At 37.0% G+C, this 19,121-nt stretch overlaps 1 protein-coding gene across 1 annotated transcript; it reads right to left on the bottom strand.

Annotated features, from left to right (window-relative positions):
* Positions 1–7,007: 7,007 nt before the first annotated feature.
* On the bottom strand, positions 7,008–18,838 carry barx2 (BARX homeobox 2). Its single transcript, XM_055028840.1, has 4 exons — positions 18,305–18,838; positions 11,906–12,221; positions 9,240–9,324; positions 7,008–8,496 (listed from the first exon to the last, which is right to left on the bottom strand). Exons 1-4 carry the CDS (start codon positions 18,489–18,491, stop codon positions 8,248–8,250), a joined length of 837 nt encoding a protein of 278 aa, XP_054884815.1. The 5' UTR covers positions 18,492–18,838; the 3' UTR covers positions 7,008–8,247.
* Between the last annotated feature and the right edge of the window lie 283 nt (positions 18,839–19,121).

Genomic DNA, 19,121 nt, shown 5'->3' with positions numbered 1-19,121 from the left:
GTAATTGCTCAGTCGTTCAGCCACCCAGTTGATCCCATAGCCACATAGCCAGCATAGCTTCTCTTTATGCGCGACTTGCGCTGACATTTCCTTGGCTTTAAAAATGCATCCTTTTAAAACTCGAGTTCTGGTGTAAAATGGGAATTACAAGCATACTGTATGTCATCTAAACTGAAAACATTAGACCATCAGGGCAAATCATGAGCCAAAGAAATACAGAAAAAGAAAACTTATTGTTTAAGACCAATATGTTAAGAAGAATCCCAAAAGTGGAATGCAAATACAATAGAGTCACCATCTAACAAATACATTGTTTCTCAAATAAATATTTATATCTTTAATTAAGCTGTAACAAAAACATTTCAAGAATACAAATATCACTTGATTTATCGAGTACACAAATAATTGAATGTGTAACTTACTAGTGAAGACTTGACTTATTACATGTTAAAATCAAATATGATTATTTTAATACATGTATTCAATTATCTTTTACCTCCTTTTCTACTGTGCCTCATAAGATATATTGCTTTGGAAAAAGGACCTTATAGTAGTAGCTGCCTTCATGCAATGTCATTAACTGCATTACTAATTATACTATAAGTGTGATGCGTTGAGGCTCTTTTGCCAGTAACCTTCTGTGATGAAGCAGAAAATCTTTTAGAAAGGCATAGAGATGTTTGAAAAAAGAAATAACTGCTAAATTGTTTTATCACTATGGTAGCTGTCATTCCAACATTCACCAACATTATTGTACTTTGCATGTTTTAGTCCTATGAAAGTGTACAGGACACAGACAGAGAAGAATAAGACATGCAGTAAAGGTGCCAACTTTGGGCCTAGAAACCTAAACTTTGAAGACTTACACTCTCTGCATACAAAGCACTGATCGTGATTTTTTGGTGATGGAACGATATCAGATGTCAGATCCAAATACGCATTATAAGCATTATAAGCATTATCAGTCACGAAAACTCAGTCCTAATCATTTAGGAAAGATGTAACTGTAACAAACTTTTGTTCAGGCATTGAATGCATTACAGAATGTAAATGGAGAATTTCTACTTGCTCTGTCATTGCTTTTTCTTTGCTTGTTTTTTTCTGATCCCACATGAACTACACATTCCCAAGTGCCACAGCTCTATGTACTGCGCTGGGATACGGATCTGTAAGCTTGGTGATGATCAACAAGAATACGCATGAAAGGAATGCAGAAGAAGGCTTCATCTGGATGCACAATGGTTCTTAATGTTGAGCATAAATTGGCTTGTAAAATCTCTTCTAACCCAGGGTAATTGTATGATAATCCACAGATAATTTTGTGTACTTAGAGTCTGCTCAGTGCATCTCAGAGAAGCATTCGCAACACATAGAGCTGTAGCATATCTGCCTCTTAAAAACTTAAAATCTCTTAATAAGCACGCCTGGGAAAGAGAAATGACTTTCGAGGGGATTTATAGGAAATAATTTGTTTTCTTTTCCTTGACAGTTTCTGAAGCTGACGGTTCATTTACTTAATTTGATTAACTTCATTTAAATTCAAGCAATATAAAGTAGAAAATAAGTGAAACAGAAAGTTGGGAATATTCAACAAGGAAGGAATCCATGGCACCTTGACATCTATTCCATGTTTCATCCAAAAAGAGTTGCATATTAAGCAGGGGGATTTTCCATAGCAGATTATGTCCTGATGCAGGAGAAGAATTGCCCCAGAGAACTACTCTTGTTCCTGCAAAAAGTCCCTGCAGTGGAAATGCATTAACATCAGGAATAGTTTAAGGTCCTTGTACAATATTTAGATGCTTAAAAATTAGTATCAAAAGAGTTATATCATTTTTATTTTAACATGAATTAAAATGTTAATCTAGAAGTTTAAATGTTTCAACAGTGACATACATAAGATAATTGGAGTGTGAAAATAGTCAAAGGCTAAACCAGGTCACAGCAGAGAAGGAAAAGCAGCAGGCTTTTCTGAATTTGGTATGGATAACTCCGGGCTTCTCAGCTGTGCCTGAAAATGAGTTATGGTCACAGTGAGAAACTCTGACTGTACCCACCACCCACATAGCCTTACCATATTGTTGGATTCACTTCTTTGTTATTCCTGTTTGCTTGTATTTTTAATGAGCAATAAGAAGGAGTTGGCCATGTACAGCAGGACATGTTTTCAAGAAATGACTTGTAGTTTATGAACGCTACCCCCATTTAATGTACTCAACAGCTTTTGCAGATTTTAAAACCTGAAAGAACAGAAAAAAAACAAAGAACTGCTCTCAATATGCTCTCAATAGACATTTTGATTATGTATTGTTCTTGTACTCCAATAAAAGATCACTGCAAAGGGTTTGTCTATTATGAGATTGGCACACCTGAAGTCAAGATGACCAGTTGATTTGCTACAATTACACAATCAAACTGGTTCTTCTGGAAACACAATGTGTTTACAAAATAGGCCACTAAATAAGAAAATCACAGTTGGGCCAATTTTTAAGCTAGTGTAATGATCATCATTTCATACATTTAATTTATTACAACTCTGTAAGTATTTCCACGTTTTAACTATCTAGATAGGGCAAAGTGCTGACTATGTAAATACTTTTTTTATACAAGTGTTGTAAAAATTTGGAGAGAATTTTCCCACCAAAATGACTTCATTTGTAAAAATAACTTTGTCCACTGTATACAAAGAGTCTTTGTCTCCTCTAAATTTCCAGTTGATATGTGAGAAGAGTTTTCCTACAGTTGCACATTAAACCAGTTGTGAGAACAAACAGCCCAGAGGTCTGATAGACCTGGACTAATGAGTTTTTGGTTGTCCACTTACTTGACATGAAAATAAAACTGTTAGTGTAGCTAAAATCAAATCTATGGATGGACTTTTAATGTGATGGCAGATTTTTGCATTCAGAAATGAAAAAAGAAGCAATTGTAGTCCCTTTTTTTTTTACTTTCCTGTTAAAAAGGAAATCTCCACCCTGGTTTTCTACAAGTTTTCTTCCACCACTGCCCTACATTCACCTAGCTAACTTCCCCACAACTTTGTCCCTGACCTGACCAGCATCAAGATCTTTATGATGCTGGTTATTCATTGAAAGTTAAATACACTTGGTTACAAACTATCCATAATTACATAAATTCAGAAGGATTTGGTGGCATTTTATTTGGAGATTTCACAGCAGGGGAGCTTGATCACAAATGAACACCATGCTTTTCTGACTTTGTTTAACATATATATATATAAAAAAAACATGTATCAATCCTCTTCCACTTCAAAATTATGCTCTACTCTGTGGGGGTTTATCACATACAATTTTCCAAAAATATCCTCCAATACTAGGTTGTAACATGATAGCATGTGAAATGGCTTAAGAGTAAGAAACTAAACCAAAACGCAAACACCATTGTTTCAAAAGAAGTGTTTCATAATCTGTTCATCAATTCTTGCCATTAACAGAAAATCATTTTAGTGAGTGTGTTTGATTGTTGTTTTGTTTTTAATATTGGTGTTGCTAAAAATGTTGCTTTGACGACAGCAATGAGCCACCATGGAAAAGGGCATCAAGCAATAAACTCTGGACTCACTAAATATCTCTGAACCCACAAGAGTTATTGGGCTAGGTGAGTATGTTAAAAATCAAGTAATTGTACATAGGTGCTGACTTATGTACAATAAATACTGTAATATGTACAATAAGTACTGTAACTATGTATTTTATAATAATTCTGTACACTGATCTACAGATCATCATGAACTAGTCATCTTTTGGCACCTAATGTCAAACCACAAGTAAACTTTTATGACATTTACATATGGTACTGGCTATGCTGTGCAAATATAGGTGAAACAATCACCTTTTTCTAAAGAGCTGCAATTTTTTTCATAAATAACTAGTCCCTCTGGCATTTCTTTACTCATGTGAATCTTCATGGAGGTCTGTAGAGTTTTAGGGTAATCTGGTTTTGGTGATTTGGACATGTACTCTTGGGTAAAAATGACAGGTCTATTACTCCTCTCCTCCATAGCAGGCAGATATACACCCTTCAGTCAGTAATTATGGGCTCTTTAACAAGCCTCAAAATATCCTTGTAGCAAAAAACATACATTTAGGCACACACACGCATGCACACACACACACCTAAATACACAATCTCAAAGGAAAATTTATGAGCTTCAGAACCAGGTGGTGGAGAGAACAACCTTCACCAGACATGTTGACCAGAGGATGAGAGTTAAAAAGACCACAAGGAGATGGACAGCACTGTAAGTACTGTCTGACACTAAATACATTACAGAAAAATCCCCTAGTAGACGAACAATGGATGCAATTAGACTTACTTAAAACACTTAATCATAAATCATCTCTGGTAAATGTGCAAAAGCTGGAAGTGATCCAGAAAAATCAGATTTATAAGATCCTGGCAAGAAACTTGATTTTTATTGGGCTATGGCTTAGTTAAAATAATTATTTACATTCCCAAATGTAAATTATTTGTAAATGAAATAAATCCAATAGCTGCCAAAGCATTTGGATGTCATCTATTGTTTTTTATTTTTTGGTTTTTTTCTCCCAGTTGTGAAAGCATAGCAATTAAAATCATTTGTGGGATCCTAGTTTCAAATAATGTCGGTAATGACTTTAGCGCTTAAAAATACTAAAATCATAATGTCCAAATCTTGTAGTTATCAATAAGCTGACAAATCTTGTAGTAACACAAGTACTCAAAGTGGTGTTTGGGTTGCACTTACTTTTAATCAGAGTATGTAAATATGATTAAATAAAATTTGAATTTCAGGCTTCAAAATAAACTTTACAAATTAAGCAAAAACTATGGTGATTTCACTTTTTAATTCAACATTATTTGTGATAAAAATCATCTATTGTGACTCACAAAAAATGACGATTACAGTACAGGAGCGAGTCAGTGTATTCCTAAAGAAAACATAATCTTCCTCCATTGCAAATAAAGGGCTGCAGAATACAATGGAGAAGATTGTTGTCGAGGACATCCGCCTTTTATCGACTGGAATCCTGTTTTTCATGCACTCTGCGTTTAGAGATAGCATCTGTTGTCATTTCACAAAACAGCTGAAACACTGAGTGATGACCTCTCCCCTGCCTTGCTCCAAACACTGCTAATTAACAGAGCGTTTGCTAAGCTGACAAGTAAATGTACACAGTCAACGTCTCTTTGTTGATGGAGAGGGATGGGCATAGGTTGAGACCACTAAACTTGAGTGACCTACAACTGAACTTGGACTGGTGAGAAACTAACAAGTTGTCCAATTAGTCTGTCGGCATCTTCCTGCAGGCCTGTTTCTGAAAAGGTTATCGAGCCACACAACAATTAGCCCAGAGGAGCATCAAACATGCAGAGACTTGCAAAACGTAATTCTATCTAGACTTGTCTCCATGCCTGCTGGATTACATGTCGACTTTCAAAATGATATTTATTAACTTACCAACTTATAAATTAATCACTGCATTGCGAACAGACATGTGTCTATCCTTCAGGAATCTTTTCTAAAATACCAACATGATGCAGTTGCTCTCTCACAAACAAGTTTTAACATTTTATTCTTGTATGTCATGATAGAGGGGTGTTCCTCAAGTTCTGTACTCTCCATACTCTGCAACCGTGTGCCTTCATGTGCTACCTTTTCAAAGTTGTGCAGAACATAGAGTTCCTTTGGTGCATGCACATGCTGGACCAACAGGCCCGTACAGAAAATTAATAATTAGTCTCCTACCGTCCGTACACTTAATTTGTTCTCTTCTGTTCTTTAGACTTTTTCTTTTCCTGCATATACAGTTACATATTATATGATTACCAGGATATCATCACTCTCTTAGTGAAGGTCATAGTGCAAAATACATATCCATGAGGGGACTGTGGTTATTCAGCTGAGTTTATATCATTAGTTAATGAAGGAGCTAGTGACTTCTTTGGACAGACATGGAGATTCCTTTCCTAGATGCGTTGGATTATTAAATGAAGTGGTGCGCTTTGTTTTTAATTTTTGATTAAGCACATTATTCTTATTGATTTTAGAAAGAAAAAATATATAGTTGCAAATAAATGCCGTCATTTTTTTTCAGAGCAGAGAAATGTGAATCTCAGACATCATACTAGTCACTTCTTAAGACTGCTTGGAAGCAATGTTTCATGGGTTGTTATATTACTTACAATATACTCATCCAGTAATATAGACTCTCACTATCTTTGATACCCACTGCTGATGAGTATATGTGAAGCCTGAGATGTTAAAGTTCCTGGAGAGTGGTGGAGTTGGTTGTTTACAGACTGAGAACATAAAATATTTGAAATACTTCAGCGAAGTGTGGGGGCTCTTCTGGCGACGAGTCCATACGAAACATTCTCAGAATGTTTGCTCAAGGAGTAAAAGCACAATATGCACTACTCAATGTTAACTCACTCTGTTTGCTTTAGAAATCATCCGTGTCCGGTATCAGGACTAAAAATACACCTGAGCCTGTTCATCACATGAACTAGGAAACCATGGAGCCACTGGGTGTGCTATGTTGCAAATTGTGCATATAAAATAAAATAAATAAATAAACATCACACCATGAAGTGCTTAATAGCCTGTTTTTCTGAAATATAATCTCTTGAATATGATTTACTACATTTCTTTGCTATTGATCATAGATCTTCAAAAGCTCTGTTTGTTACTAACCTGTCTAGAAGAACTTGTCAGAGCTACTGCAACTATTTTGATTTATATTCGCTCTGTATGACAGCACATTTAGAAAGTTATTTCAAAGGAACCTATAAGTACATTCATGAGCAAACTGTTTTCATTGACAGACCAAAAACAAACAGGCAGAGCCAGTTTCTAAGTGATAAAAAGTTAATATGCAGCCGAGCAGCTCTTAAAAGAGTGAGGCAACTCAAAGATGTATTTCCTTGTACGGATAACTAAAACAATAAATAAATAAGAACATTTTAAACGACGGATAACTGGAGCATAATAACCACAAGTCAAATTTAAATGACAGCTGTTTTATTCAGTGCATTTAAATACATAAACACACACTTGCATATACCAAAAATACTTTTATGGAGACCTAAAAAAATCAACAACACATCTTACCAGACAAGCATAATTTACATCTGAAAATACTGCACTTTTCATATGAACAAAGACAAATAAAAAATAAACTCCTGTATTTCAAATAGTGACTCCATAAAATGGTGAGTATTCGACAAGAGAGAGATTGATGGATACAGAGAAGTCACTAAGGGGCAACTGAAGACAGTGTTATGTTAATGCAGGTCTAACATACCGATTGGGGTACTCATGAAAGCCTGCAGGCTGAAAATGTCTCTGAGATTTTTAAATGTTCAACATTTTCTGTGTATTTATGGCTCAGGCTGTGATTTATTCCCTCAATGAATCATGACAGTTTAAGAGTCTTAGTGCCCTCATAACTGAAAATCATCCTGACTCCCTTAGAAAAAGTACAGTTCATGGGCTGACTGAAACATTTATACATATTAACTATATTAATCCAATTGAAAAGAGAAGATAAAAATATGGTTTACATACATACATAAATTGTATTTTTTGTAAAATAAAAATATAAATGAAAACTTTACTGGCAGTTAATAAACATTTGAGGCTCAAAGCTGTACAGTATAACTTAAACCTGCAGACTGAGGTGTCATTCGCTTACCTGTAAAAATCTGTCTCCAAGTTTTGGCACTTGATTGAAAAAATATACTGTCTTTGATGGTTACATTACCAACAAATAAAAGATTTCCTCTGAAACCAACAAGGCACATATTAACAGTTTTTGGCAGTTGGTTATTAATACAAAGACACATAGACTTAGGATTGTAAGGCAGTGTTGGATATCTGACAGCTTTGTGAGCTGAGAGGTGTGTGCAAGCTAGTTGAGCATTTGATATAGTCATCATGTTGCGATAAAAGCTTGACTGACCTGTTTTGGGTTTAACAAAATTACCCTCTTTTATAATATGGACCAAAACGGCTGTAAGATTATCAGTCCAATCAGAGTGTATTAGTGTTATGTTGTTCTGTTATACTTTTTCCAGTACACTAAAACATACATGGGTGCATTGGTACTGACTGGGCACCATCAAAGTGCATCCAGTCATCCTGCTAAAGCAAACGACTCTATACACCAAACAAGCTTTGTACACTGATCCTGAGGCACTATTTGTTTTCAGGTTGGCATTAGTCTTTGGTTGGTTTATTCTCGCTTAGCTGGCTAAGTGAGTTTCTGACATTAGGAGTGGCTGCTGCTCCTGCTCCGATTCCTCCATTGCTCTGCTCGAACTGTGAGTTTCTGAACTGAGATCCTGAGGTTCATCAGATGCCCTCCTCATCTGTTCCTCTTCTTCCATCTTCAGTCTTCTCTCTTCAGCCTCTATTTCCTCCGTGGTAGGAATGGAGTTCTTCTTTGGTCTTCCCTTGGGCTTGGTCGGGGCCTCATGACCTCCTTTGAGCACCTAGAAAAACACACAGGCAGCATTAGTGGAGGGCTCCGGTAATAAATGGCAGCAGGAGTCAAAGGCAATGCTTGCTATTATAGTAATTAAGAGAAGACATATTGCTGCTTTCTTGGCCTTGTGCACTCATTCATCTTTAACGATTTCAGGTCTTTTTTTGTTCCCTGTGTTGTTGACCCTTCTACAAAAGTGTTTGCTCTTACCACAATCATCATCAGTCAAGGCTTAGCCTTTCTACACCTTCTCTTCCTGCAATATATGGCTACTTATGACATGTTGCTCACATTATTAAAATGACCAGGGTTATACTCAAAATAGATGCAATGCCTAACAGCAAATTATCAACTTTATTAATGTGTATATTTATATTAGCTGGATTATATATCACATCATTGAAAATTTGAGCTGCTTTTATTGTAATTCATGTCAATAGTACGCCAACATTGTTTCCAGCGCATCTGATTTTCAATAAAAGTCTAAATAAAATAAAACCAGACAGTGACATCATGTCAAAAGAAACATATCCTGTCCTTGTGCAATAGCTGAGAAAACTTATACATCCATCAACCTGATGCACATTCAAAATGATTTTCAGGGTCACCATTGCTAGGTGTATTCAGAATAGGAATATAATGACATTATATCCCAGTTGAAAATAAATATTTGTTGAATCACAATTATTTTAGCAGTCTACTGGAAAAAAAATTCAAAATGTTCATTGCTTGAGGATATGCAAGTCTTACCATTTTCTTCCATTTCATACGTCTGTTTTGGTACCATGTTTTCACTTGAAGCTGTGTGAGACCCAAGGACTGAGCCAGGTCCAATCTGAAAAACAAACAAACAAAAAAAAAAAATTTTAATGCACATCAGGCTGATATTTTTTTGTACTTTTTGGACTTCTTAGGCAGAAAAAAAGTACAAACAATTATGATAAACTGGACAAATAAAAAGTTAAAACAGCTTAACATCAAAATGGTATGGTTAAATATTTCAGTAAATACAGAAATTGCATTTTTCTAACCCAAAGAAATATTGCTGGGTCTTTTCCTTAGCCCAAAGTTAGCCTCCTGTTTCCCTGAGCTCACACTAACACTTTTTTTTTTTTTTTTAGTCTTAAGTCTAAAAATATTTAGTTATCCAACACAGTACACACTACAAACAAAAGACATGTCTTAATGCTTGTACTGTGAGTAGAATTCCATTCATACGTATAATTAGGGCTGTTCAGAATGCATCCACCACATGTGGTGATGCATGACAAATTGTAATGTGTAACGCAAAACCTCAGGAAGGGACAGACATAGTTATCAAGGAGACCCTGTGTTACAGGAGAAGAAAGGTTATCAATTTTTAAGAAGGATTTCCTCTTTCCTGTTCCTCAAAAAGGCATTTAACAGTCAGATGAAAGGTTTTTCAATACACTCAGGGAAGCCACCCAACTTTTACTTGATGGTGAAAGTGGAAACCAAGTCATGAAAAAAGAGCTAGCATAATTTAAAAAACAGGACCAAAGAACAAAAAGGAAACTTCTTAAATTCATTAAACTATTTTGATAAAACCATACATAAAGAATGTCTATCAAATGTGGTTTTCAAACATAAGCCAATGTACAGTATGTCAATAACAATATAGATGCAGGAAAATATTTCTTCACAGATAGTGATTGAAGGACTGAAACCATGCACTCAGAAATTATGTCAGTTACTCCTTTCAGGCAACTTCAAGGATTCTGTTTTGTTCCATTTGCATGATTTTCACAAAGTGCTTTGCAAAATATATTAATGAAAATATTGACAATGGGGATGATGACAGGGTTGATGAGTAACACCCTAATTAACATAATCTAATGATTCATAAAATCAATCAAGGGTCCGATGACAGGTAATTAAGTCTTTTTAGGGATACATTTGATTTTGGTTACACTTGCCCTCACACATAGCTTGAGCTTATGACCACAAAGGCTCCATGCCAAGAAAACAGAGGAAAAAAGCGATCACAACAAACCCAAGCATGGAGCATGCCACACCTTTGATGTGGGGTCTTAAAAAGGGGATTTTCTCTGCTGATGTTTTTGCTTCATCTGGGTATTTAATTAACTCCCAACACTGTGTTAGAGTCAGATATTTTGACAGAACACTAAAGTTTGGCATGGCCATTCATACGGATGGTTGGTTTGATCACTGAGCTGTGCTCTGCCTCGGGGCTTCTGCTTTAAGATGAGGTGTGGCGTCCCTCCAGCAGCAGGCAAGTCAAAGTGTGATATATTCAATAATACGTTCAAAGAGAGGATGTGTGTGGAAAAGCATATAGTACACTTGCTATTTCCATGGTATGTAAATCTGTTTTTGAAAAGAATGCCACATCCTTCTGCCTGGGATTTTCAATAACTTATCACTGCTTAAGAATTGCAGTGATATTGAAAATAACTTGCAATCCCAGCCTGAGCAGAGTTACATTGCTGTTAACATTCTCTTTGCACATGACTATTTAGTGTCACCTTAGCTTTTTACATTTTTATTTCCTTTTATGAACCACTATGAGAAACAAATAAAATTGTTGGATCTGGGGTGCACTAAAATGGCTTGAAATTCTTTCTGTGCAGGTGCAGGAAAGCTTTTTACAACATTTATGGCTTAATCCCATTCGTGATTAAAATGGAAAAGCAGCCTGCAGGCTAAATATAAATGGTAAGTGCATAATGTTACTGGAAAATATGCTCTAACCTCATGTCAGTCTTATGCTCCACAGCATGGAACAGAAGACACACATATTAACATATAGATTACTTCACCTCTCTGTCCAAAACTAAATACCCTTAATGTACACCTGCACAAGTTAAATGATTGGCAGTAAATCTGTGTAAAACATCACTGTTTGCTTGTGTTGGCCGCTGTCCCTCCTTTTTGCGAACAAGGAAGTGGAGCTTTCTTGCTGTTAAGGTGCTCAGGGTTAAAACGTTAACTCTTGTCCCAACTAGAATACTGAGGTAATGCTCTGGCTCCGGTGGATTCATATTAAATGAGACAACCCCCAAAGGACAAATCACAAATTATGTTGTTAAGTTAACTACAGCTTGATAAGTGCATTTACGGCTTTGTGAATGTCCTTGAGCAAGCGTGCCTGTTGAGAACTTTTGAAAATGCGCTCTCGATCAAATAAAGTAAACAGGTTGTCAAAATCTTTGCACTGAATGATATTTATATTGCTTTGGTATCAAGCACATTAGGCTCATTTAATACCTGTAGATCACTGTCAGTTTTCCCTTTTATTTGAGTCCCAATCTTTTTGGTAGATATGAGGTGTAGTCATAATAAATCATTTCTGGGCTGTTAGTTAATTATATTTTTAAAAAATGGTGCTATACATCAACACTAATCTGACGATTTATGTGATCAACTTTACCAACCTATCAGGTGTGGACAAGTATTTCTGCTTCTGGAACTTCTTCTCGAGACCCATCAACTGCAGCTCAGTGAAGATGGTGCGGCTACGGCGAGGCTTCTTCAGGCGGGGCGTACTGCTCTCTGTCTCTGATTCGCTGCTGATGCTGAGGGGCGTCTGGCTGGGTGAGGGTTCAGACCCTCGTGGGAGCTGCGGGGACATGAGGGGCAGGTGCGAGGATACCGTGCCCGGGGAGGACGGTTGCGGTAGGTGGGGCTGCACATTGGGCGGCTGCCGCGTGATCACCGAGAGCAGCGGGTAGGAACGCAGCGTCGACGATCCTGGAATAGCACAGACATTGAGGGCGTTCAAAAACACATGGGAAAATGTGAATTTCAATTTCAACAATTACATGAAACATCCTTGTGGATAATTGCAACTTTTTTGCTGCCCCCCTCAGTCACCTTTTGATAGCAAGCAATATTGACTGGCTGTAATTTTTCAGACAGCTTCATTGTGTCACTACAAAAAGTACTTTGGAATTGACCTCTTGTATGTAGAAGGCCGTGATCCATGACGCAGACGCTGTTTTACACTCACTCAATGAACCTTTGAACCAAAAGGATAATTTTTCAAAGGTTGTTAAAAATGAAATAGTTTCCTAAGCACAAAATGAACACATTTACACAATACCATATATTTGTTGCAATATCTAAAATGCAGTTTTAAATAAAAGCTTTCATGTATTTACATTTTCCCCTGTCTTGCATTATCTTCAGCTCTGTACAGAGTTCCACACAATTAACCTATAGCTCTATAAATGAGACCATATGAACTGCAGACACCAGAATCAATAAAAAGTAACATTTGTCTGGAGCCAAGGCAGAAGGGATGGAGACCTGAAGGTTTGTAGGGTAAAATTTGCATTAGCCTTTTCATTTTTTTTTTGGCATAAACTCACATAGGAGAAACTAGAAAATCTTAGAAAAATATAGAGTACTATATAAAACATAAAAGTTGGAATATTTGATTTGTTTTGACACATATAGTGTCCGTTTAAGACCTGGACTAAATGTCCTATTATTGTTTTTTTTTCACTTGCAGTGCTTCTAAAGAGTTTTCTCTGTCTCAACTCAGAGAAATAAATCTCTTTTAAGAAAAACAAAATAAAAAAGCAATTCTTAAGCAGTGATAAATGAGCGCATAGGTTTGCCACCATCGTTTGTTTCTGAAGTAAATTCTGTTTAAGGTACTTATCAGTAACGAGAAAGAAAATAACTGCATGCAGGTAGCCACAGTTATCCTGCTTCCAGAGAAACACACATACACACACACACACACCCCCACACACACATCAGACACTGCCTTAGGCTCATCATGACATCATGGTAAAGTGCTGAGGTCACCACTAACCCTTCAATGTTAGATTGCTGGTTTGCAACAAGCCTGGACAAGAAGCCGCCTTTTCACGCCTTGTCTGTTCTTGCATGGCGTTTCTGCCTTCCTATTTATGTTGTCACTCTTTCTCTCTCCATAAGTCAAATCCATGTTTATGTTTCTAATAAATCATCTGACTAAAACGTTTGCACTCATTTGTAAGGGAGAAAATTTTAACACTGACATTTAGCAAACTGTAATTCATAGTATGGAAGGCTCCACGTTGGCTCATGTATACCTGAAGGAAGAGCTCCACTTTGTGTTTTTTTTTTGTCCTCACACTTCGGAAGAAATCTCCTGTCAGTAAAGAGCTCGAGGATGCCTCTGGACTACCCCACCCCACCCACCCCATCACAAGAACACAGAGAGCACAGGGAGAAATGTCAGTCCTCGTGGTGACTTTCCACTGACGGCAAGGCCAGCTCAGTGACATGCTGCTGACAAGCGTTGGTGTCCTGTCAATAGTCTACAAATAAACTGTTTGAGGAGCTGCAGGAACGCAACTCAGCCCCCTGCAAAGGCACATGGATCCTTCTGATAATCACAGTTGGAATGCAAGAACTGGAGCAAGTGCTTATAGTAACCATTACAGAAGGCTGCTAATAATAGCTTAAGAAGAGCAGCTAGTCAAGTACTATGAAAGCCAGGTGCTTCTTAATTTAAAAAAATTGCTTGTAATGTTGTTATTCAGAAGATCTAGTAGTTAGCAATGATACAACAATGATAGGTTTCTCACCTAAAAATGGTTCTTTCTTCAACACATTGTGCACACAGGTCCAACAGAAATCAGCCTGTAGCATAAACCACTTTCAGATCTGATTAATTGCTCATTTTTTTAGGCAGGGAAAGAACTGATGGCAACAATAAATGGTCTAATGGCAGGGAGCTGACAGCCTGTCAAACATTATCCTCAACTGAAGATGGAAGAGTGTGTCTTTGTGTGTGTGAGTGCATACTCGCCTACATGTTGACATGGGCGTTATCGGCCTCCTCGAGTCAACTTTATCCCTAATGGGTGGGTTTATTGTCTGTGGCGGATTAAGCCTTAAGATGGGATGAAACTTCTTTTTTGCTCTCTTGGGCTCCGTGTAAGCTCCGTCCAAGCCAGCTATGCACTGTGCTCTGTGCACTCCTGCTCTTTATGTATATTTGTCATTATGCTGTCAGGTGAGATTACACACAGTTGATCTTAAGCTCTCTCACCTCTGCCAGAAAACACCACTAAGCACTCTCTGCCCTGGCTCCTGCTGATAGATGGGCCTCCAAATGAAATATCATAACCTGCCAATATATTGTTTGCTGTTAAGGTTCCAGGTCAGGCCTTAATGTCTCTGATTCATAGGCAGCTGTAGGGGTAGTGGAGAACTTTGGAACTTTGGGGAGAACTCTTGGTCCTGGGGTCTCCAAGAGAACTTGGAACCGTGCAACAGGTTGACAAAATTTACACATACAAGGAGAAATGTAGATAGTTTGAAAATTACATTGACAGAGCTCTAACTTGAAGTAGTATGAACAAATACAATTGTCATCTAAAGAGCCAGAAAAATACAATGATTTAAAGAATAGTGCAAAAACAAATCAAAACTACTGCCAAAAATAGAAGTAAAAAGCTGCAAAAAAAATTGATTTTAGTAAATAGTATGCTAGATTCTGGGATAGATTCTGAAGCATTTTCATCCTGACCTTTTTTCTTAGGAATACAACTTAGATTAGATATGATGAACATCAGTCAGGGGGAACATTCCAGCTACAAGCTTTTAAATCGTATCTTTGATCCAAAAATGTACTCAGCCATTATGAATGCTAATGTGGATGCAAATGGTAATGGAAATACTAATCAGCGTTAACGATTTTGGTACCAATTTGTTTACATTCCTTTAAGAAGTTCTGTTTGATTGATTTCACGCTGTATTCTGCGCATTACACTGGATGTAATGCGCAGTAAGCACTCTACGAAGTGCATTAACAAATCAGACAACTTTGTAACTTGATGGATTCCAAGTGTTCACTCATGCTCTTTCTACAATGCATATCGCTCTTCATGTGGTAATTTATAACTTATTTTGAATGATCTTTAATAAGCAGTCAAAGTTTGCAGAGTGATCTGCAAATACATGCGGTGTTCTCAACATATACACACATCAGAGATTTTTTGCGGCAGTGTAAATTACAAATAAAACCCTCTGATGAATAATTTACAATGAAACAAATAGAGAAAAGCACAATTGGCCTACTGTGATCACATTAGCCCTTCTTAGCAATACTTCTTTTTGTTAACTAATGCCACCAGAGTTCAATTTAAACGGGAGTATGTTTTCAGTTAAGCAATTAAACATAAAGAGAAAAACAATTTTAAAATCTGCTCGGTTGTTTTGTTTAGGACAAACTGCATGTAACATGATTTACACATGTTACATGCAAATCATGTAACATGAGTCTGGCCCATGGGTTTCAAGATAATTCAAGCATTTCTGCTTTTGTGTCAATAGCTTGAAAACAAAAACAAATAAGTAACTTTTCTTGAATTCACAATAAACTTATGCAAAAAAAAAAAAAAAAAAAAGAAATCTGAGAGGTAAATAAAGAGTTTCTTGCCTGGTTATTGTAGTCTTGTCCTCGTCAGTCCAATGAGTTTTTTTATTTTATGAAGTGACTAATGCAATAAGGCAAAATACATTTCTTTTAGATAGTTGGTTTATTTCAAAGTGGGTTTGGCACGGAGAATACAAAGGTGGGGTTAGAGGCATTTTAGCATTGAATAGATCATAGTCAGGTTTTAAGAATAGAACAGAATAGAAGAACAAAAATAGTCTCCATTGTCCCACAGGGGGGAAATTTAGGTTTAACAGCAGCCACTCAAGTGAAGCCCGTGGGTGACTGTTCGCAATTTTTTTTTTTTTTTTTTTTTTTTTTGCTTACAAAGTAGACCTGTGTGTGTTAAGAGACAAGAACGATGGAAAGAAGATACTGTACCTCTCAAAGAATCGCTAGATTGATGGGGGAGAAACACATTATGGACGATGCAAAACTTCTCTTGTTATCAACTTCTGTGGACAACATTACTGGCATGACTGTCTTTCAGCGGCCTCCGCTGGCGCCAGGATGAAATAACAGCTTTTTTTTTTTTTTTGCTTTTTTTCTTTTCTTTCTTTCTTTTTTTTTTTTTAAATGAAGAAGTCAACTTTTCCTGTCATGCAGAGGCCATTCACCTCTCTTTGGTCCCAAAGGGTGCTAAAAAGGTTACGAGCTTCTATATCGAGCGTTAGGAGCCATTGATGCTGGGGACGATACAGTGTCTCACACGCCCCTGCAGCTACAAATAAGCGGTGCGCAGAGTGTTCTGATATGTGGCGGCGGGTTACTTTATACATCTGAAAAGAGGGGGTGCCAAAGCCCAGTCAGTCACAGTGCCCTCAAGCATTACCAAGCTATATCAGACGGATGAGGGAATTACTGCTCCCTATTTATATTCAGCCATAGCGCTGTCATCATCAGATTGCTGGGGCTATTATTTCAGACTTTAGAGCAATTATGTTAATGAATAGTTGGAGAAAAAGGCTGACTTCATTTGCATTTTCTAAACAATATCCAATAAAATTATGTCTATCTATCTATCTATCTATCTATCTATCTATCTATCTATCTATCTATCTATCTATCTATCTATCTATCTATCTATCTATCTATCTATCTATCTATCTATCTATCTATCTATCTATCTATCTATCTATCTATCTATCTATCTATCTGTCTGTCTGTCTGTCTGTCTGTCTGTCTGTCTGTCTATCTATCTATCTATCTATCTATCTGTCTATCTATCTATCTATCTATCTATCTATCTATCTATCTATCTATCTATCTATCTATCTATCTATCTATCTGTCTGTCTGTCTGTCTGTCTATCTATCTATCTATCTATCTATCTATCTATCTATCTATCTATCTATCTATCTATCTATCTATCTATCTATCTATCTATCTGAATTTAATTTTTAAAGTATTGGCCTACATTATCAGACGATAAACAACTACAACAACGTAAGAGTAACAAAGAATTTTATCTGATTTCATTCAAGTGTCAGTGCACTGCAGGTGCTTCTCACACTGACGTGCACGTTTCCTGCGAACATCTTTGCATCGAGTCACGTACGCAACATTTCAGCGTCCAACAGCAGACCATCCGTCCATGCGTAAAATGTCCAAAACTCATTACGGAAGGCCTTTGAGCTTGACACACCAGTCGTACTAATCAAAGCAAACACAATCTGGGCGATTAAAGGTTACAGCATTGGGGTTATTTATTTTTTTTTTTTCCCCTGACCTAAGTTCTGTGTTTCTGTCTCATTGCCTCCTTATGGTGTCTTTTTTTTTTTTTTTTTTTTTTTTTTTCAGCTACGCCGCTTATCAGTTTGGCTATCTATCACTTGCGCTCAACAAAAGCCCTCAAGCATCACTGACGCTGTTTGACTCCACCGCTTGTCTTTGATTTACAGCGTTGAACGCTTTGTGGAAATAAGCGGGGAGTGAGGAAATCTCTGGGGAAGAGTTTAAGAAAAACAATAAATTATCCGTGAAAATTGTTCGTTCTGCAAAAAAAAAAACAATTATGCAAGTGCATAATTGTGAAATAATGAATTTAGTAAATGATGCATGTAATCGGTTAATTGAAATTAAAATTTAATTTGTAGATACAGCCGTACGCGCACAAAGAATAGTGAAAAAAAAAAGATGATAAAATCAAAACTCCTCAATTAATTTTGTTAGGCCAGCGGTACAATCACCAACATCCACTTTATTGCGTTTTGATCCAATTTCAATTTTGTCTCATTCAGACAAAATTGATCAGAGACAATCCACGCAAGGTACAAATTGTGTAACTTTAATTTGCAATAAACTGCAACTATAAAAATAGGTCAAGATATGAGTTTCCATGCTTTAAGAAAACATTATTCGCAGTCGAGCAATTACTGGATTTAAGTCGGTTTACCTGAACATGAATGAAGAGGCTTTGGTCGAACGATGAGAGAAGGACACACGGAGTACAGAGAAAGTTTCTCAAAGTAATCACAAGTTTCTCTGGAGAGGATCTCGTCAATCATAAAAGTCTTGTAGCGCCTCCTGGCCGCCTTCAGCTGCCCGGGGGAGGAGAGCCTCAGCTCGGCTTGACAGTGCATGGCGTGTCCCCTGTGCGCTCTCTTTGCTGGTACACAACTTAATCTGTCTAAGTATACTGGAGCCTGTAGGTTTGAACGTCAGGAAGAAAAGCGAGTACAGAAGTTCATGCGTTCACAGAAGTCATTATCTATGTCTGAAAATGCGGCTTTTGCTCTTCTTCCTCGAATGTGTGGCGGCGAAGATCCGCAGCCTTCAACTTGAGCTGCGCAGGACGCCTCGGTGGTAATGCGCTGCGCTCACACCCTCTGCTATATAAACCATCCGTGTACTCATCTCAATGCTCCTATTCTCTCTCTCTCTCCTTTCTCTCTCTCTCTCTTACACATACATATACAAGGACACATCCCAAACACTTCCACCTCCCTCTCTACACATCCACTAAACAACATCGAGTGCATATTTGTGCTTATAACTTAAGCACAAAAAATATTTTCTGTAAACTAATGTTTTTGACAAAGTGATCGAAAATAAAACTGAAAGGTGAAGGAAATATAAGGTATTTTCAATAAGGGGTGGGTTTCCAGAAACCCACCGCTTCTAATAAGAGCGTCGTTTGTCTTGTTCCAAGTCTGAATATATAGCAAAATAATTAATTAGTCTATTTTTAAAATTATAGAATATATAATTTA

This window comes from Poeciliopsis prolifica, unplaced genomic scaffold (assembly GCF_027474105.1).
Source record: "Poeciliopsis prolifica strain line A6 unplaced genomic scaffold, Auburn_PproV2 SCAFFOLD004, whole genome shotgun sequence".
In the NCBI taxonomy this organism is placed as follows: Eukaryota; Metazoa; Chordata; class Actinopteri; order Cyprinodontiformes; family Poeciliidae; genus Poeciliopsis; species Poeciliopsis prolifica.
Note: the sequence above shows the minus strand (reverse complement) of the source record. Positions and strands in the feature narration are given on the sequence as shown.

Bases quoted from the DNA above. Each gene is read 5' to 3' on its own strand.
- barx2 (XM_055028840.1), bottom strand. From the start codon at position 18,491: ATGCACTGTCAAGCCGAGCTGAGGCTCTCCTCCCCCGGGCAGCTGAAG. The intron at 9,325-11,905 runs GTTGGTAAAGTT...TTTGTTTTTCAG, and splicing joins TACTTGTCCACACCTGATAG to ATTGGACCTGGCTCAGTCCT. The intron at 8,497-9,239 runs GTAAGACTTGCA...GTGTTTTTCTAG, and splicing joins GTATGAAATGGAAGAAAATG to GTGCTCAAAGGAGGTCATGA.